This window comes from Phlebotomus papatasi, chromosome 1, assembly GCF_024763615.1.
Source record: "Phlebotomus papatasi isolate M1 chromosome 1, Ppap_2.1, whole genome shotgun sequence".
Lineage (NCBI taxonomy): Eukaryota > Metazoa > Arthropoda > Insecta > Diptera > Psychodidae > Phlebotomus > Phlebotomus papatasi.
The window spans coordinates 29,995,289-30,016,274 of NC_077222.1; the positions used below are offsets into that span (position 1 = coordinate 29,995,289).

Below are 20,986 nucleotides of genomic sequence, written 5' to 3' on the forward strand. Positions count from 1 at the left end.
TACACAATTTGATTGTAAGGACACAAATTCCCTTTAAAATTGAATCACAAACAGCAAGAATATCAACCAATTTACGAGTTTTTTTTCTTACCCACAAAAAGGAAAAGAAAGAATTTCACTTTGGTGTGAAAAGGAATTGAAAAACTGTGGAGTTACTTTATCACTTTGCAAAGGACACAGGAACACTGGAAAAGATATTTCCTACTGAGTCGGGTGAAAGGCGAACTTGGAGGGATGAATAGTAGATTTAACACTGAGCTTAGAGGAAATTTTCTCTATAACATTTCCCCTCGGCATGAAAAACCACTGAATAACTTTTCCACCTTCACATGAAATGTCCTATAGCACCAGACAGTCTCAGCGCATGGCATTAACTTTCATATCGATCTCTAAAACTAACGATGAAAATGTTAATGAAGGTGCAAACAGTTAGAATAAATCATTAACTAATCCCTAAAATTGTGAAGACAACAATTAAATAGGTATCGATAGAATTAAAAATTTATCTATTCTCTTTATTAGGAATTTTACTTATCTCTTTCATAATGTGATTTTGAATTAAGAGACTTGACGAACATTTCTGCAATAATGTGAAAGATTTGAGCCCAAGCTACGAGAATAGCTTTAAATGTTTGAAAGAATCATGATGTTTGTTGGAAAAGCGCGGGATTTCTCTCACACAACCTTACTTCCAATTACTTCCATAAAATAATTGGAGTAGGGTACAATCGTACTTTATGGCTATTAATAGAGCTGTTTATTATTTTCGTAATTTTATGATACCTTGATTGGCTAATCATTTCAGTAAACCTAACTTTGCGGGAGGAATTGTTATATCCTACGAATCTTAAGTGACTAAATGAATTGTCCAACAATTGATTATGCATAATTTATAAAATTAGCACTGTTTTTTGACCAACGACTGGTTACAACAATCAGTTATTGATAGGACTAATGATTCGTTGAGAAAGCAATTGTCGATTTGAATAACGACTGATAAGATAAAACGATGATATAATTAAATTATTATTTAGAAAAGTAGTGAATTGTTGTTTGTGAAATCAATCAACTGTTGATTTCACTAACGATTTTTCAGATGAATCAAATATTAATAAAACTAATGTTGTCGTTGAGGGGTAAATAAACATATCACTTTACATGTAACTTCTACAGTTTGCCCAATATTTGGAAGTGAAATCTGCAAGTGCATTTGACGGTTTCATTCATCCGCTATTAATGTTAGTGGAAAAATCCAATCCTTAAGACCTACCATTCAGATTTTGTTGATAATGCTTAAAATAAAATAGATAATAAACTAACTATTTGTTGATAAATTAGTTAGTCAAACTTATAAATTTTACTTTTGATTATTATCTACTATTATCTATTTTATATTAAGCCTTATCATCAAAATCTGAATGGTAGGTCTTGAGGATTGGATTTTTCCACGAACATTAATAGCGGATGAATGAAACCGCCAAATGCACTTGTTGATTTCACTTCACAGAGAAAAATCCGCCACTAAAAACAAGAAAAATCACTCTAAAAATAGGCTAAATTTTGCTCCAAGAAACTAACTTTCTTATTTTTAGAAGTATTTTTCAAAATTTCCTAAAATGACACTACTCAACTTAAGAAAATATTTCTTAAAACTTTCTAAAACTACTCCCTGAATTCTAGTTCACTAGGGCTTGATTTTAGAAATTCTTCGATTGATTTTAGAACTTTTGTAAGATCAATTCTAGAAACTTTCTGGTTGACTTTAGAAACAAAATACTTACCTTTAGAAATTTTCAGATTGATTTTAGAAATGTTGTGAGATCAGTTATAGAAAACTTCTGGGTTGATTTTAGAAACTAAATACTTACTTTTAGAAATTTTCGGGTTGATTTTAGAAAATTCGTAGGATCAATTCCAAAAACCTCCTGGGTTGTATTTAGAAACTATATACTTATTTTCAGAAATTTTAGGATTGATTTTAGAAATAGCATGGGATCAATCCTAGAACCCTCTCGGGTTGAATTTAGAAACTAATGGCTCCGGCACACCTTTTAGATCAGGAAAATTTCGTGAAGTCGAAATTCGCATCCCATTCTTTCTGACGCATTTTGCAATGTCCATCTCATTCTTTTGCCCTTCAAATTCGACTGAGCTAAATTAAATTTGGTGTGATGTTTAAAAAAAGAAGAAGAGTACGAGAGAATGAGATAGACATATGCAAAACATGTGAGAAAGAAAGGGAGTCGAATTTCAACTTCGTGAAATTTTCCTGATCTAAAAGGTGTGCCGAAGCCATAAATACTTATTTTCAGAAATTTTTGGATTGATTTTGGAAATTACATAGGATCAATTCTAGAAACCTCTCGGGTTGAATTTAGAAGGAGGAGGATCATTTCAAGAAGTTTTGAATTTAGAAACTGTTTACTTATTTTTAGAAATTTTCGGATTGATTTTATAAATTTATTTGGATCAATTTATAAATTTTCCAAAATCAACTCAAGATTCCTTTAGGTTGACTTTACTAACAGAATATTTAATTTTAATAGATAGATATTTTGGCTCTCGCTTTTGAAAACCGCAATAAAAAGGTCTTCAGAGGCTTAAATAATATTATTAAAATAAACAACATTGATCTGTAGCGAGCTTTCAAGGTTCTGTACCGATAGATCTCCGGGTATTTACGTGCGGCGGGACTTTCTTGTTTGTGCGCCGTCGGGTACCTTAAGTTTCTACTAGGTCGTCTAGTAGAAACGGGAGAGGTTTGTGTTGGGAGGGTTTCTCTCGGCTTAAACGAGTTCTTTACCTCCAATCTGTGAATGTCGGGCTTCCAATGACTGGACGGGGTACCCGGTGGCGGGATTATTCCCGGGGCATGTGATTCGATGGAGTCAGTCGATACAGGATCTTGGTGAGTGAGTTTTCTTTGTTAAGACTCTTATTTGAAACTTTCGAATTTACAGGTTGTGCACTCTGTGGAGCTTTTGTTTTATGTATGTATGTTAGTGCCTTACGGCAGTGTCACGGTCCAAAATCAGCTCTTAGAGCTGAGGACCTGTGGATGGAGGAGGGGTTTGATTTTAGAGATTTTGCAGGAGCAATTCCTAGAAGTCAAGTGAAAAATGTCTTCAGACTTTCAAATTACGATTAAAACTAAATGATCAGGTATTTAGGATTAGGGCATTGGCATTCATGGGATTTGAAATTAAATTCCTGGATGTTTCTGTTTAAGAATTTTTTATTTTCCTGTGTGGTGGAATATTCCTTATCGAGACCAAGGCTTATCGTGATTAATTGCCCATTAGCGATCCAGCTGTGTGGCCCCATCCGAACACTTCCATTCTATGTTACAGACTAACTGATAGAGTCTCCTTTCAGCCAGTCATCAACACGGCTGGCAACAGAACTATACCCAAGACTATACCGCCAGATTTATTATTATTATTAATCGTGTAAGCCCCAGACTTGCCGACTGCCAAACCCGGCGGGCATTTGACCATTTGACATCCTTTGATGTCACCTTATCATCCATGGAGATGGCCTACCCCTGTGTGTTATGATGGGACAACATCATGGCATGACCACTTTCCTCCCTCTTGCACGCATACACGATTAGGGTTTGACACCCCTGGACTTTAGCGACGATCGCTAATAGAGAGAGGGTATTAATTAAGAGACGGACGAGAGAGAGAGTTAGTTAGTGACTAGACTCGGACAAGGAAGGACATGCGCGCGTGCAGACCAGAGGGAGGATCTGGTTGAAAGAGGGGAACGGGTGGTAGGTTTAAATCTCGTCCCTGACCCCCTTTCTAAGAGATCAAAGATTCTATTAATTCCTTTTGGTACGCGGGTGAAATTCTGACTGAACAAAGTTTACAATCGTATCGGAATACTGTATTACCTGTATTACAATGTAATCATATTATATTGATGTTGTATTCCGTGATGGAAGAATCCTCTAAGTCCATGTGTACATTGCCCGGGAGCGCCTTCCTCGTGATGTTGGTGCTTCTTCCATGCTCCTGGAGTTTTTTTGGGCAGAGGCGGTGCAGCTTATTACGTTTTACCCCAGTGAATAGTCCTTTTCCTGATATTCAGTTGCTTGCACCGGGCGGGACTCGAACTCACAACTGTGAGAGTCGAATCAGAGATCTCGTCTGCCCAAAACCAAACGATATTACCTATTTCGCCACTGAGATCCCCGGAGATCCCCTATATCGCCAGTAAAAGGCCTTGCTAGGAGCGAGAAGTGGGAAGTATGAATTTCCGAAATTTCCCGAATAAGGAAGGGCAAACTAACAGCCGAACTCTATTTCGATATCAGGTGGGAAATCTCGATAACATCAGTTAGAAATATTTTGAATCCATTTGTATAATATCCTAAAAACTAATCGTTGATAGAAAGTCATATGAATTTTGGTTTCATAATTATTTTTTGATCTATAAAAGGTGTGCCGGAGATATAATAAATTAAACAATAATTTGTTCAAACCATGATAAAGTTGATCAACAGTGTATCAAATTGGTAACTGTTTTAATAGAAATATTCGTCGAAAGATAATCAAATTTTATTAATTGTTGTTAAATATCGGATTTGCTAACCATTGTACGTCTATTAATTTTTTAATTTTTTTTTAATTTTTTTAATTTTTGCGGCTATTAAAAGGTAGCCGGACTTTCCGGTTTCTTTGGGCCCGGTTGCCAAATATTCATTTTCGTAGGGAGCGGCTGGGGATTCTTAGCGTGGAACTTCCATCACGCTGCTCGTTCGCCTTACCCCCTAAGAATTGAGGCTTGGGATTTGTCTGATGACTGCCCCCATTGACTACACTCGCCTCTAGGGTTTCTTTTTCTGAAGGTCAGAAGAACACACTATAAATACTACAAAGAAATAAATAAATAACATTGAAACATTACAAGATATTTCTTAGATGTTATCACAGATTTTTGTATCACAGACGGTTTACGGATTTCCGCATTTTTTTTATCTTTTTTTTTAATTACGTAGTAATGTATACTTTGTACCAGGCGATAGGAATGTGACATTATCGACTTTTAGATCTATTTTTAAAAACAAGTTAGAAAACAATGGTAAACTTTCCAAAAAACAAATTTTTCTAATTGAATCCACAATAATTGTCAAGCTGAACAAGGTTGTCACTCATCAATCAAACCATAAAAATTCTATACATTTTACCCATTTTACTAATGTTATTTTTTTGAATCTACATACTTTTTTTCTAAAGCGTTTTCTAGCTTATGGATGTAGTAATATTAATCATTTCCTGTTGAAGAAACAATATTTCGAAAAAGTAAGAAATTAATTTACTTTATGATAATTTCTAATTATGGTTCGAATAAGTAATATGTTTTTCCGTAACTATTTATAGAAATAAACTATTTTTCAAAGGTCATTTGTGATTTAAACCTATTTTTGTAAGATGGCCATAAGCATGCAATACTGGCCATAAGTTGTGTCACTACACTATGTTTAACGATACCCCGATCATCTCGATCGTTCACTACTCATACTATTTCCATGAAATTTATTCAATTGGTTCAGTGTAAATAAAATAAACCCATACACAGGTAGAAGAGCTCGCGAGGTGAGCCACGAGAAATTCCAGGTAAAAATCAACTTCAACTTCTTGTTGGAATCAGCGAGTTTTAGTTTGAGTGAAGATTTCGGAGTGGAACGTTGTTGTGTGGCCATTGGAGTAAAAACTCCATTATGTCAAAGGAAAATTGATAGTTTTGTTAGTAAAAAGTGGGAAAAACTGAATAAATCACACATATTTGTCGATTAACCCAATTCCGAATTGTTTTTCTACTTCAAAATTGTGATTTTTCGAGTGAAAATTTATACAATTTCGAGTTAAAATCGCGAAAGTGAATTTTTTGTACATTCGACGACCAGAGTTAAATGTGTGTGAATCTGTGACTCTGATGAGATAATCGACAACGGACTTTAGAGTTATTCATTAAATTCCATAGAGAGATTGAAAAGAAAACACTTAATTTGACAAAGTTAAACACCATTATTCAAAAAAAAAGCTGGAAAATTATGCAATGATTACACTCTTGGTCAGATATTGGAATATATGTATGCATAAACACCTTTGAATTTTCATGTTAAATTTATACGTGGAATTTGCAGACGGCATAAATTTAAGGATACAACAATCTGACAAAGTAAATTTTGCGAGTTGGCTCTTTGCTCGAGGTAAAGCACTATTATTGGCTGTGGTGGAAGATTTCTTTCCATGTAACCATGTGTCGAAGACGGTACAAATACGGTGTGAACCAGAGGAATATATCGGTGATGTCGCAGAAATTGCAAGAAAATTCCTCCAGACGAATGTGAAGAAGGGTCAATGCACGTGCTCAAGTACCTTAATGAACCATCGCCCACCTCTTCTTCTCATTCTTTAGTACCGCTTGTCTATTGCTTGATTCATTCGTCAAAATTTATTCCTTTTTAACTGCAGATGTACAAATTTTCTGTTTTTGTTGTCTTACCTCATGGTACAAAATGTTGGTTGGATTGGGCAATGGAAAAACTCGAAATGGAGATATTATATACAACTACTATTTAGAAAAAGAGAAAAATATTGAATACCAGAAAGAAGTGTGGGTTCCACAAGGTCTGAAACATGTTGATCGAGTGATTAAGATTATTATTGTCACGCTAGTTGAATAAAGTGCATTTTTTTTGCCCAGACTGATCCATCACAGAATAATAGTGTTTCCCTCAATGAAAAGAAGAATTGTCAAAGATATACAAAACATTGCGTGATTTTCAGCTTAAGGGAAAATTCTCTCTCGGTGTGTGCTTTACAGATCTTCACGAAAAACGAAAGACTCGAATAGGCGATAAAACATGGGATCCATCAAAACATCTATTCCAAGTGCCTCATTCACTCACTACATCCTGCTTTTAGTCACTGTAAGTTCGCAAATACAATTAAGAATTTAGAGATAGGTTGGGCTTAAAAGACAGGAGTTTGAATTTTGTATTTTAAAGTAATATTTAAAATTAAAAAATAAAAAAAAATATGAGAAGGAGAGAAAGCTTGAGATCTTGATGGTTTGGCAGTAGGGAAAGACTAAGAACGTATTAGCCAGCAACTTATTTTTTCTTTGCTTATATTTAGTTAAAAATATTTTGAATTAGACCGATAAATATTTAAAAGAATAGGGAGGGAGGTGTTAATTCTGAATAAATAGTAGTTTGCTGAATATTCTTTCTAAAGCAAACTAGAACATCCCACTGTCTAACTCTACTTCTGAATAATTCCGCCTCGGCCTCCCCTATTTTTCTTCTGACAAAAAGTTATTGAAGCCATTGAACTAAAACTTTTTCTAGAGTCTAAAATTTAAAGAAGGTGAACTGGGTATAATTTTGCTCGAATTACACCTTAAATTTGTTTCGAAAAACTTGTGTAAAGAAACTGGAGTGTCTAAAATACTTCCTATCCATCCTCTATTAAATATATAGAACTTAAAAGTTCTATCTAATTAAATATATGTAGATTATATTAAGTTAGTTCATGTCTTAAATATTTTATACCTCTCATTCGAATTTACTGGAAATTTTTGCTAATTTTTAGGTTTTGATTAAATTTTAAGGTCATTTAATAAATTTTAAACACCAAGGCTAAAAAATTGCTTAGCTAGAAACTAAGATAGAAATATTTTCGAAAATTTAACCCTCTTCCGCAAACATTTCATTATTACTATTATAGAAAAGTGTTCCTATTAGGGTAAAGTGGTACAAGTTGGACAGTAGTGGTACAAGTTGGACAATGGTACAATTTGGTCAGGGCTTTTTGTCTTGATAAATTTAGTACTTCATTTTTATTTGTATATTTTTAATGCTTTAGTTTTATAATTTGGTTCCTTGTGCTTAAAAATAAATTTTGTACTGTATTTATCAAGAAAAAACCCATGTCCAACTTGTACCAGCGAATTGTCCAAATTGTAACACTAATTCCAAATTATATCGCTTTACCCTATTTAAATTTTCCTGAAACTTAAATTAAAACCTAAAATTTTCGGTATTTTTCGGTATTGTGCTTAAAAGGAAAAACGTTGAATTAAATTCTTTTTAATGATGTTTCTACAAAATTGGTCAGAACCCTTTGTGTTTCTATTACACTTAAATTAAATGATATGGTTTAGCTCAGAAATATAAAAAATTAAAAAAAAAACTACTTAAATATTGCCTATGCCTAAATGTTTAAGCTGAAATATTTGTGTAAAAATTTTCTAAAATTTAATAATCCGGTTTAAAGTAGATTTAAAAATTTTCTATATTTGAATTTGCAAGTCTAAAAAGCTTTCTAAATCAGCTTTATAATTAATCACTTAAAGTTTGACCCTTCCGAATTAAGCTCAGCTACAGGGGAGAGTTTTCAGGCTTCACACGAACTCTGGCTTTTGAACACTTCATATTTTTCCATATATCTTCAATAAATCTAACCTTTTTTTTGGGAAGATGTGTGATTTAATATTGATTATTGAAATATATTGCCATTAGGTCAGATTCATTAAAAGAATATGGAAAACAGATGCAGTTTCTAAAGTAATTTTGCGAGTTAAAAAAAACAATTTTATAAAAGCTTTAAAAAAAATTATGTGTAAATATCACACAATTAAGAGGATAGTTGCTTTTCCGTAATTTACTTCACAAAGCAATAAGGAAAAATTTACAATTAAAAAAAAAAACACGGAATTCAGAAAAAACCTAATTGGGAAGTTTGGACTTCGATAATTTAATAATAATTTAGATTTAGATTTAGAAGAGGGGGCGGTCAAAAGTGACCGCTGCACCCAGGCCTCTGTGTTGGGCCCATTATGCATCCCCTAGAAAAAAATTTCCACTATTAAGGGCAGGGGGTGTCAAGCCAGCCCGATCTCCGGATGAACTCCATCAAACAGGCCGGCTTTATCCCTGGTAATTCACTCTGAGGCAGTACCGCTTTACCAAGCAGCTTCCGCCTCAAGTTACACAAACTGGGGCAGTCACACACAAGGTGTATGACCGTCTCTTCAGTCTCATTACATCCTCTGCACATTGGATCGCATTGGATGCCAATCTTATTCAGATGTTTCTTTAAACAATGGCCGGTTAAAGTGTTGGCAGCCCGCCGGGCTCTCCAGCGGCTGCCACCCACAACATAATCCGTCCGTTTTTTATCGATATTGGCCATGAACAGTCTGGACACACGACAATTAGTTGTCGCGGTCCAGTCCGTTTGATGGGCCTTTAACATGTCTTCTTTTATAATAGACTTCCTCACTTGTGAGGAAAGCCCTAATACTGGTTCAGGTCCAGTGAAAGCTGTCCTAGCTCCCGCAACAGCGAGGCGGTCTGCTTCCTCATTGCCTGCAATTCCACTATGTCCAGGTACCCAGTGTAGTCCAACCTCACATATCTGTGAGGTCGCCTCCAACACCTCCTGGCATTCGGAGACAAGAGCAGACCGCGTGTTCCAACCAGATATGGAAAGAATCGCGGCCTTGCTATCCGAGAAGATTTGTATTTTCCTTCCTTCGACGCCGGCCTCCATCAGCCTACGCACCCCAAACACTATGGCAGCAACCTCGGCCTGAAACACAGTTGTGTATCGGCCAAGAGGCACCGATCCATTGAGCTGAAGCTCAGGACAGTGGTAACCGGCCCCTGAGTAGCCTTCCACACGAGAGCCGTCTGTGAATAATGCCACCGCTCCAGGTTCAATAATTTCCCCCTCGCGGTCGCTCCACTCAGACCTAGTGTGTATCGTAGAGTTAATCCGTGTTCTGGGAAAACTTTCGCACTGAAAGTCATCCCTCATCAAAAGATCAGGGTGCCTCCTGACAGGTCCGTCGAGTATTCTCGCGTGTCCCGCCGGATGACATCCGATCCTCCAAGTTCCTGCCGAGCGTAACCTCAAAGCAGCCAAACTCGCTTCCATCTTAATAAAGAGCGGAAGTGGTGGCAGGCTCAGCATTACCTCCAGAGCAGACGTTGGCGCTGTTCTGATAACTCCTGTAACTGCCACACAGGCAAGTCTCTGGAGCCGTTGCAGTGCCCGCGCCGAGTTTTTAAACTCGACTCTCGGCCACCAAATCACGGCTCCATATGAGACTACCGGCCTCACGACAGTTTTGTAAATCCACAGAACGACCTTCGGCGAAAGGCCCCAAGTCCTGCCGAAAAGACGTCTACAGCTGAAAAAGGATCTTATAGCCGCGCTAATACGGCTTTCTAGATGACTTTTCCAGGAAAGTTTCTTATCAAGCAAAACACCAAGGTATTTTACTTCTTGGTGGAGAGAGATTTCCTGCCCAAATAGTTTGGGCGCTCTAAATCCAACCAATTTCTTTCTTCTCGTGAAGATAGTTAGGGCGGTCTTCCCGGGATTAACGGTTAGTCCGCGAGCTATGCACCATCTTTCCACGATCCTTAACGCTCTCTGCATTAAATCACACAGAGTAGGCAGGAATTTGCCTCGCACTATGATACAGATGTCGTCGGCATAGCCTTGTGAGTAAAGGCCAGCCGCGTTCAACTCTACCAGTAGACTGTTGACGACAACGGACCAAAGTAGGGGAGACAGTACCCCACCCTGCGGGCAGCCGTTTCGGACGGCCGCTTTTAGACAGGCACCGCCAACCTTTACCTCCACGGTCCGTTGTCTTACCAAATTCGTAATCAATTTCTCTAAGGTATGGCCAAAACCGAAGTCCCTCATTGCCCTTAAGAGAACGTTAGAATTAACCTTGTCAAAGGCTCCTTCTATATCCAAAAAGACAACGAGTGCCATTTCCTTATCATTAATCGATTTCTCCAATCGGCTTACCAACTGATGGAGAGCCGATTCGGTAGACTTGCCCTTTTGATAGGCATGCTGCATAGGACTCAGGCGGTTCTTGCTAAGAACCCGACTTCTGATATACCTATCACATAACTTTTCCAAGGTTTTCAGCAAAAATGATGTCAGACTGATTGGTCTGAAGGACTTAGGGTCATCATAATTGCTTTTCCCTGGTTTCGGAATGAAAACAACACGTGTCTGCCTCCAGGCGTGTGGTATGTAACCGATGGCGAGACATGCTCTAAATATATTTACAAGGTACGCGGTAATCGGCTTAGCTACATGTTGCAGCATAGCCGGAGTAATTCCGTCCATACCCGCCGTTTTGTACGGTGAGAAAGTGCTCACTGCCCACTCCACACCCTCAAGTGAGACAATTTCTTCAGCCTTTCTCCAATCACTGCCCTTCCCCCTATAATGATCAGAGCAGACAGTCTCCGAATGTTGATCGCCGATTAAGCAATTCGGAAAGTGTTTCTCGAGCAGCAGGTGTGCAGCTTCTGTCGCGGTAGTCGTGTAACCGCCGCTGGGGAGCCGCAACATTCCCACTTGCTCGGAGGGATTTTTTGATAGGATTTTCTTAATCCTGGCCGCTTCATTTACGGTCGTGATTTCCCCACAAAAATCCCTCCAACTATCCCTTTTCCATTTTCTAACACGTTTTTTGTATGCCCTCTTACGTGCGGCTGCTTCATTCCAGTCACAATCCAGCATCGTATTACGGGCTCGGTTAATAGACTTCCTGGTGCTTTGTCTTAAAATACTAAGCTCCTTTGGAAGTGTATTCCGCTTCGATTTCTTTAAACCAAAAGTCAGTGGGCAAGCCGCTTCATAGGATGCCAGCAAAGATGAGTTCAGTTTACCGACCGTCTCATCAATGCCTTTTGCATCCCTCGGCATACCCACATCGTTCTCCCATCCCTGTGTAAATGACCGTTCGAAAAGATTCCAGTCTGTCTTACGTGGGTTTCGGTAAGGTGTTAAACCTTCGGTCTCAGCCGAAATGTCGAAATAAATCCTACCATGATCGGACATGGTGAGGCAATCCGACACGTGCCACCTTTTGGTTAGTTCGGCTGCCAAGCTAGTACCTAGTGTTATGTCAATAACTTCCTTCCTGCTTCTATTGAAGAAGGTAGGCTTGTTTCCGACATTAAGTATATCTAGATTGTTAGTACATATAAAATCTAAAAGTGACTCACCCCGTCTGTTGATTCCACTGCTGCCCCACGCCGTGTGATGTGCATTGGCATCTGCACCGATGATGAGCTCCCAGGAGTTCCGTTGACAAGCCTCGACCAGACCCGCCAGCTCAGAAGATGGCGGCGGGTCGGTCGAGTCATACGGCATGTATGCTGAGGCAAACACCATTCCCCTCCTACCTTGTGTGGTGTCAACCTCCACCCTCACCGCTACTAGATCCCCCGTAGAAAATTGTGGCAAGAACATGGCACTAATATCATTAGATACATAGATGCAGGCTCTTGTCTTTTCGTTTTCACGGTGGCTGTAGAACAGCTTACCGCGCAGTAGGCTAATGCCTCTGATCTTTTTGTGAACTATCCAGGGTTCCTGGATCAATCCAATGCAGCCCTGCATCACCGCCAGCTTTTCATCCATGCAATGCATGGCTGCGCGGCAGTGATGCAGGTTTGCTTGGATGCATCTAATCTTCTGCAGCCGCATCCTGATCCCCTCCCGAGCCCGCGCCGAGTCTCATCCGCAAGGTGCCGAATCCATAGAAGATTCGGCCATTTTCCTTACGGAGGATGTCAGCGGATGCCCTGTCAAGGCCCAGGTGCAGCAGCTGACCACTCTCCTGTTTCTCGGCGTGATATATCTGCCATCCTGATGTAGCAAGATGGCGGTTCTGTCCGCCGATTTGGGAGATCACAATCTTCGGATCTTCCACAATGCCTGGGACGAATAGAGTTCCCTTCGTCCGTCTCAGCTCCCCCATGCTAATAAGCCTGAGGTTGGTGTCCGAAGTCTGCGGAATGTCTCGCATTTCCCTGGCCAGCCATGCACGCGATGGCTCGTCATAGCAAACTATGCGAAGCACCCCGGCATTCCATCTGACCCCTGCAAATCTTGGGCTCATGCCGTCAGCAATAGCGGCACGCAATCTCTCCTGCAGGTAAGAGAGAGTTCTCTCTGACATTTCCCGTGATATTCCTCCTACCGCCCCTTGATTAATGACCGCCATCCTGAGATTGTCCGCAACAACCTCCCGGAAGCGCCTTATGGGGGTTGTCTTATGACAAGCCCGTTTCCCCGGGCGTTCCGGCGGTGTAGCATCTTGGGGTCGGGGTCTCTTACTTGGGGTTGCCTGATGATCCTGAGAGCCACTTGGAATTGGCTTTCCAGCGGCTTTCCCGGCCCCCCTAGCACACCCATGGCCATGTTTTTTAGCCGCTTTATCTGCGGCCTTTTGGCCGGGTTGTTTTTCCCCGGCATTGGCGAGGTCCCTTTTCTCAGCCTCTTGCTTAGCCAATGCCTTCTTTCTTAGCAATCGCCTCTTTTGGGTTCTTGTCGGCTTCTCTTTTGTTGGTAGTGGCACGTCCTGAGGTGTAGGGACGTCCACATCCATAGGAGCCGTATTTCTTATCAGTCTTTTACGAAGATCTTCTCTTGTTTCTGACTCACCGAAGCCGAATAAGGGCTCCCCAATTGCGCCGGCCTCACTGTCCGAGCGCAATAGCTCCTCCTCCTCGGCCTCGGTAAGTTTCAGCTCGGAGAGAGTACCAAACACATCCGCCCGATTATCAGAAAGTGTTGGAGGGAGGTTATCAGTTCCTACACCGGAACACCCCCCTGAGGTTCCAGTTTCGGGTTCCCCACGTCTGTTGAGGCCCAATGGGGTTTCAGAGCCAATATCTTTTGAATTCATGATCAATACCTGCAAGGCAAACTCACATGAAAACACTCTTTGTCCTCAATTACACACCCCTCGAGTTCAGCATGACACGACGCTTTTGCTTCAAGAAGCATTTGCTTCTTGTGGTGTTTGTCCCGGGTGAAGTGAAATGAAATTGCCGCAGGGTATGCAAAATTGACTGTGCCAGCCAAATATATTCATTCGGCCAACACAACCTCACAAAAACCCAACGGCACCACACAATCACCACACAATCACCCGAGATACTCTTTGTCTACTTGCTAAGAGATCGCAAGAAGAAAACGCGAATATCGCGAGAATGATACACTCGAGGGGCTAACGCACAACACCAGACGATGCACCGCTATGGCAGGATTCCGCCCACATACAGCACTTACCGGCACTTGCAGTAATTGCGACAAATTGCGAATTAAATCACAGAGCACTTTATTTGCGCTTTTTCACTAAACGCCCGCCAGAACAGGTTTTTTCTAATAATAATTTAGGAATTATGCAATTTCAGTGTATTTTAAACAGTATTTAATTGTTTTTTTTTCGAATTGTAATTAAAGAGTTCTTCAAAGTCTAAAATAGGTTTTCAGGATTTCCTCATTGTACGGAATATCAAATTTAACAAACCCAACCTCTGAAATTTTTTTTTCAAAGAATGATATACCAAATATACCGAATATACCTCACATTTGCCGTTACCCTTTAAGACCCATATAAGAAAATTATTTTTATAATCTATAAATTTTTTAGTTTATATACGAATTTGTATTAACAAGAATACAAATGAAATTTAAGAAAATATATATTACTTCTTATCGGCTTTGAAATTTCAAATAATTGTATTGAGCTCAATAATCTTCACAATTGTATTCTTGTCTTCGAAAAATACGATTTACCGAAGAGAACACTGTCAACAATAAAACATGAAAATTTTTCTTTTTTTTTTAAGTTATGTGAAACTCTGACTGCGAACGAAACCATTCAAAATTATCTTAGATTTTTAAGGCAATTATAAAATCAAAAAAATCATTTTTATCTTTGAGACTCAACAGGTATTATTAAATTCCCTATGCAGTTAAAATACTTTACTTTTGCCACCAAAATTAATAAGAAAGTAAAGTATTTTAAAGTGAAATTTCTGAATCCTATGCCCTTTAAACTCCCATACCTCCTGAAAAAGCTAGAAAATCTGAAGATTTATCCACTGAGGAAGTGGATTTAATTTTATTTTTCTTTAAATTCTAAAAGAAGAGCAAATGAGGAACGATATCTTTTTTAAATGAATTGCAATATAAATAGATTATTGCATCAATTTTAACAAGATTTATGGTACTATTCCAATGAAAAATGAACATGTTTTTATTTTAACCATTTCGTAACTGTTCTTAAGTGCTTCTGCGTTATCGACTTTTTTGTGATGGTTCCTGTCTCGACTGTTTTACCCTGTTCTCACCGAGTTTTTAAACACCCAAACAGTCGTGACAGGAACCAATATAAAGAAAAGTCGATTAAGAGATTTTCCATAAATTTATCGTAAATATTAATAAAAATACTTTGAAAAAACTTTTATTCAGGGATGACAAAAAATACTTATAAAATAAATTGGGGCATTTATACATGTATTAATTGGCACAGAAAATAGATTCTGTCAGAATGACACTATCTACCCTTGTTATTTTATTGCATAACAAATATTTTATTAAAATTGTATTAGAATGTGCAGCACAGTCGCACCTGAGACATAGGTTTATTTCATTCACATCTGCGCAATATTAACACGCTTCAACAATAATTCGATTGTGCGCGTGTATATAAATTATAAATTTTCGCTTTGTAAGAGAGGCGTATGGAAATGAATAAGACTTTTTGAGTTGCGTAATTAATGAAGGAAAATAGGCAGCATTTATTCACAGCATCTCAAATTCAATGAGATACAGACATTGGGGAGAAGAAAAACCAGGAGAAAACAACTTATTGCATTTGTTCTTAATACCATTTTCTGCTTTTAATTATGCTGAAGCGCAGACGAGAGTGATTGTATTTTTTTGTGAGTATGGTTTTTCTTTAGGATAGGAAAATATAAAATGAAGATTGGAATCTTCATGTGTGAAATTGTTCATATTTCTGGGGTAATATAAAATGCGGCACAATCAATCACGCCCCATTGTAACTTTCAATTTAGCTCCAGACTGAGAAAAGAAGTGAGACTGATTCAAAAGAGAAGTAATGTTTATTGCCTCTTAAGTCCGAAATTTACCGATTCATCGGAGATGGTATAACGTTGAGGAGATGCAAAGAGGAGATCGTAGCGGTTACATAAAAAATGTGAAACAAGAAAAAGTTATTGATTGCATAAGGTGATTTAAAGTAGAATTTTTCTGCCAAACATGGATATATGTTCGATCTAGTCTGTATAACGGCGGTTGACGTTCTGTCTCGCGAATGTCGCGAACTCTCACTCCCTTTGCATCTTTCTGCAAGAACTTTTCGAGATGCACAGTTACCATTCATCAATTGCGGATCAGTTCTTTCGTTGCAATTCAATTTCCGGATCAATCTGCAAACTTCAATTTATTCTGCACTTTGTGGTTTACCCTCAACATTAAAAAAAAACCTACTACAAATAAGTGATATTTAAGCCAACGCAATTTGGTCAAAACTTATTCATGGTCAGTGAACGAATTTCATTTTCAATCATGTTTTTTTGGAAGCGTCTGAAAAACATTGTGGGTGACAATAAAGACAAGGTCAATCTCGTGTCGAACTTTTCAACAATAAATCTCTCATGTAATTGTGTGAAGTTCACCTAAAAAAAAACTCCATCATATCATCTATTTTCATCGTGATATAATTTTTGTGGGAAACTCTCTATTAATATAATTAAAAGTCATAAAATTTTTCACACATAAAGGAATTGAAATGGGTACAAAGATTTTTGGAAATATTTATGACAATAACTTTAAATAAAACTATAAAATGTTTTAGAAGAAAAATTGACCCAGTATTCCCATTCAACGGGTAGTAATATCTCTGTAACAATGAATGCAGGTTATTGCACAATCACTGATAACTTTCATCGCGAAAGAAGCACTAGTTCATTTTAAGTGTGAAAGACACAGAAAATGTCATATTTAGTTCATCTATTCCAGCTTTTTATGTAGTTCATAAAAAAAATATGGAAAGTTATTATTTGAATTGCATATCACGAAATAGTGTTTTTTCATAATTGGGAACATTTTTGTTTGACTATAATAATGGTAAGAATTATAAAAGATGGTGACATAAAAGTCTAATTTATCCCCACAATGAAAAAAATAATTGAATTACATGATACAATAATTGTAGATATTAATTAGCCGTAATGATTTTTCACTCTTCAACACTCTTTAATAAGAAATAAATTTTCAAATCTTTGTACAAAACATTGAGAAAAAAGTAAGTTGAAGAATTAAAAACGATTGATCATATTTTACGATTTAATGACCACTTTTGCTATTTTATCGATTAATTTAAATTTTCACTGACTATTTTACTGTTTGAACTTTACAGAGAAAGCAATAGGGGAGATTTTCAGGCTTCGAATAGAGTGTATTCGAAATTTGAAAACCTTCTCCCATATTCCCTTGATTTTCAGTTATATGTATATTTCGACTCCTTAACCCTTTAACGAAGAAACATTTTTAACGGACTGAAAATTAACAATAAAAATTAAACTGAGAAACATAATCATTGATAAGTCTTACATCTAACTTTGGAAAGTCCAACAGAATCTTATTCGGTGTATTTTGTGGTTCTATGGACGATAGGGACAAAAATAGCCCAAAAATTTAAGTAATTTTACTGACAATAACCAATGAATAATATTTTTCGCTTTAATGAAAAATATTACGTATGAGTATTGTAGTTCTTGTTGTCAAAAGGGTTATGCTTAAAAAAATTGGAAGTATAAAAAATAAATAAAATCAATTATGAATTTGAGAATTAAAAAAATCGTAATTTTTGGGCTTAAATATTTACTACATAGCAAATAGCTAGAGACTTGCAAGAAATATTCTAGATTCCTTCAACCTTCTACTTTACAATTATGTACAGACAAATTACAATAATAAATTTAGGTAGTCAGAAAGAATTATTTTCTTTATGGGACACCGGTGTTCCAATCGTCCTTAAAGGGTTAAGGATTTTATATTGCTGGAAATCTGAAATTTCGAGTGTTTTAACGCCACGCTGTTCGTCCATCTGTCTATTTAATTCATTCGGCTGTTCCCAGCCGTAGAGACCAAACAGTCGGGGATAGAGACTTGGGACCTTCAGGGAACCTCACATAAGTCGACTCTGGGTAGAAATTTTCTAACTGCTGTGAAAGATTCACCAGGATAGTGCACGATTCACTATGTTGGTAGATATAGGGTATTATTTAACCGAAAAAAATGTTAGAATATCTCCAAAAATGTGTTAAAAATTAATACTCCCTCCGTTCCGAAATAAGTTATACATTTGGGAAAAATTCTCGTTCCGAAATAAGTCATACGTTTGGGAAAAATTGGGATTAAGGGAAAGTTTGTTGGTAAATGTTTTGTGTATCAACAATTATCTCTTGTAAGGAACTATTGCTAATGTTCAGAAGTAAAATTTGGGTCCAGTCTTGATGGTATATGTTGAGGAAAGAATGTTTTAAAAATATCTTATTTTTGGCGTTTTATTTTCAATCTAAAATAGGTACAGAATGGTGAGAGATACAGACTTGGGACCTTCGGGGGACCCCCCCATAAGTTGACCCTGGGAGCATTAATATGTCCTTTATTTTGCCCCCGCTTCTTCCCTTTCCCTACAAAATCATGTTTTTTGGGATTGCTCGAAAACGCGTCGTGCGATTTTTTTCTTCAATTCTGGATATGTTTAGAGAAACATATAAATTGTCCCAGAGTCAACTTATGTGGGGTCCGCTGAAGGTCCCAAGTCCCTATCTCTCACCATTTTGCATCCAGATATTCGAAAACGTAAAAAATGATGTTCTTTTTATTGCTCATTCTGCAAAATTTGAGATATAAAAAATGTCATATCGGTAATAACTGTTGAGTTCTACTTGTGCGTACTAAAAATTTAGAACAAATTCTAGCCTGTAATGTTAATCACAGCCCATTATGTAGTAATTAACTATCTACCGGAGCTCTTTGAAAAAAAAAACGCGAAAAATGGACAACTTCAACATATCGATTCCTCAACTTACCATCGTGGTAGGATCCCCATATTATCCCTGAACATGGAGGATAGTTCATACACAAGATATTTGCAAATAACAAAAACATTCTCTGAAACCATTCCTTAATCCCTAATTTTTCGCCAAACGTACGACTTATTTGGGAACGGAGGGAGTATTTTTTTTTATTTTTTTTAAACAAATTCACGCAAAATTTATTAATTCAAAAGGCAAGTGAAGCGATCTCTTCACTTATAGAATCCCTATCCCAGAACTATTAACATTCCTCTCATTTTTCCCTAACTCCTCCCTTTCTCCAACAAAACCATGTATTTTTTTTTAGGATTTCTCGCAAATCCGTCGTATGTATGCATTTTCCTATTAAATTGGCCTATTTTGGTCTCTGTTTGACTTAATGATTACTGCAAGGGATTAATGTTAGTAAATTGTAATGCGGCACAAAGTAATGTAAGAGAAGAAATTGATAACTCTGAATGAGCTGTGAATCATCCGGGCATAAACCTTGAAGTTGATTTATATTTAAGAAAAAATGATTTCAATAATTTATTTATTTATTTCGAAATTATTTGTTATGTAATTTATAGATTAATATAGAGGACTAGGTGCATGGAATCTCTTATATCTGAGAAATTTAAAGAAAGGACGTAAAAACTTAGTAAATTCGTAAATTAATTGTTCTTATAAATGAATCAAAAAATCACTTTGAACAAACCATGTAGCTTAAGTAGTGAAAGTTCCAAATACACTTATACGGGCTTCAGACCTAAAGGCGTCTGCACATTGGGAGCAATTTTCGTCAAAAATTGCGTTTTTGACAGAAATTTGACGTTTCCCCCTACAACGCTGCAGGGAATTTCCTTCAAAAAAGCAATTTTTGACAGAAATTGCTCCCAATGTGTAGAGGCCATAAGACCTAGCCATCTGGCTTAACTATAATTTCTAATCAGGCACGATTTCTTAGAAAATTGTTATTTAGGATTAGATTATAAGGGCAAATGATTCATTAGATTTTCAAAGATCAATAAAATTGCTTCTTATTTGGATTTTTGAGACCTTCGGAAACTGGGCTAAACCTCTAATTTGAAGCCGACATTATACCGAAAATAGACACAGGCTGATCCTAGAGAATACTCATCTCTTATATTTGAGAAATTTAAAGAAAGGATGAAAAAACTTAGTAAATTCGTAAATTAATTGTTCTAAATATAAATGAATCAAAAAATCACTTTGAACAAACCATGTGGCTTAACTAGTGAAAGCCCCAAATACCCTTATACGGGCTTCAGACCTAAGACTTAGTTATCTGGCTTAATTCTGATTTCTAAGCAGGCACGATTTTTTAGAAAATTGTTGTTTAGGATTAGATTATAAAGGCAAATGATTCATTAGATTTTCAAAGATCAATAAAATTGCTTGTTATTTGGATTTTTGAGATCTTCGGGAACTGGGCTAAACCTCCAGTCTGAAGTCGGCGTTAGGCTAGCCCGAAAATACTTTGCCTATAATATTTGACAGTAAAGAACCAGTTTAAACTATCATAAAAAGAGTTTACGATTAAGGATTAATGGTGTTGGTTCCTGTCTCGACTATTTTGACTGTCCTTGCCGTTTTCTAAAACTACCAAACAGAGTCGTGATAATTTGATAAGAACCAATACAAACAAAAGTCGATTATGTTGAAGCACTCAAGAACAGGAAAATGTTAATAAAAATATGATCATTTTTCATTGAAATAGCACAATAAAGGTTTGCAATTCCTTTATATGATCCTTTATCACCAAATTCCATTATCAGCCTGAGCCTGTTAGGGACTTAATATATTTCCTATTTTCGGTATTAAATTTATTATTTCCGTTTAATTTATCAACTTACTGTATTTGATTTTTACTGGCCACTCTTACTAAAACATTAAGTGGTAGAACCTCAATAAGAGAATTGCTCAATACCCCTTCCAGATAAATTAATACCTCCCGGATTCCCTTTGTATTGAAATGATCATTATGAAGTAGCCTTCTTA

The 20,986-nt window shown here is 37.1% G+C and overlaps 2 protein-coding genes across 8 annotated transcripts in view; one reads left to right on the top strand and one right to left on the bottom strand.

Annotated features, from left to right (window-relative positions):
• LOC129799610 (synapsin) overlaps window positions 1-316 on the bottom strand; it is a 57,870-nt gene extending 57,554 nt beyond the window's left edge. Inside the window, exon 1 of the mRNA XM_055843644.1 lies at window positions 92-316. The gene's annotated coding sequence lies outside the window, so the exon portion shown is untranslated. The remainder of the gene's footprint in view (window positions 1-91) is intronic.
• Window positions 317-5,605: 5,289 nt separating this feature from the next.
• The window catches only part of LOC129799623 (uncharacterized), a 53,705-nt gene continuing 38,324 nt past the window's right edge, over window positions 5,606-20,986 (top strand). For 2 of the 7 annotated variants that reach the window (XM_055843681.1, XM_055843686.1), the window contains exons 1-2: window positions 5,650-6,220; window positions 6,838-6,943. In XM_055843681.1, the coding sequence (XP_055699656.1) occupies window positions 6,878-6,943 (66 nt within the window). In that variant the 5' untranslated portion in view covers window positions 5,650-6,220; window positions 6,838-6,877. Of the gene's footprint in view, window positions 5,625-5,649; window positions 6,221-6,800; window positions 6,944-20,986 lie in introns of those variants that run through there. The other 5 variants (XM_055843679.1, XM_055843684.1, XM_055843682.1 and 2 more) reach the window with 4 other exon arrangements.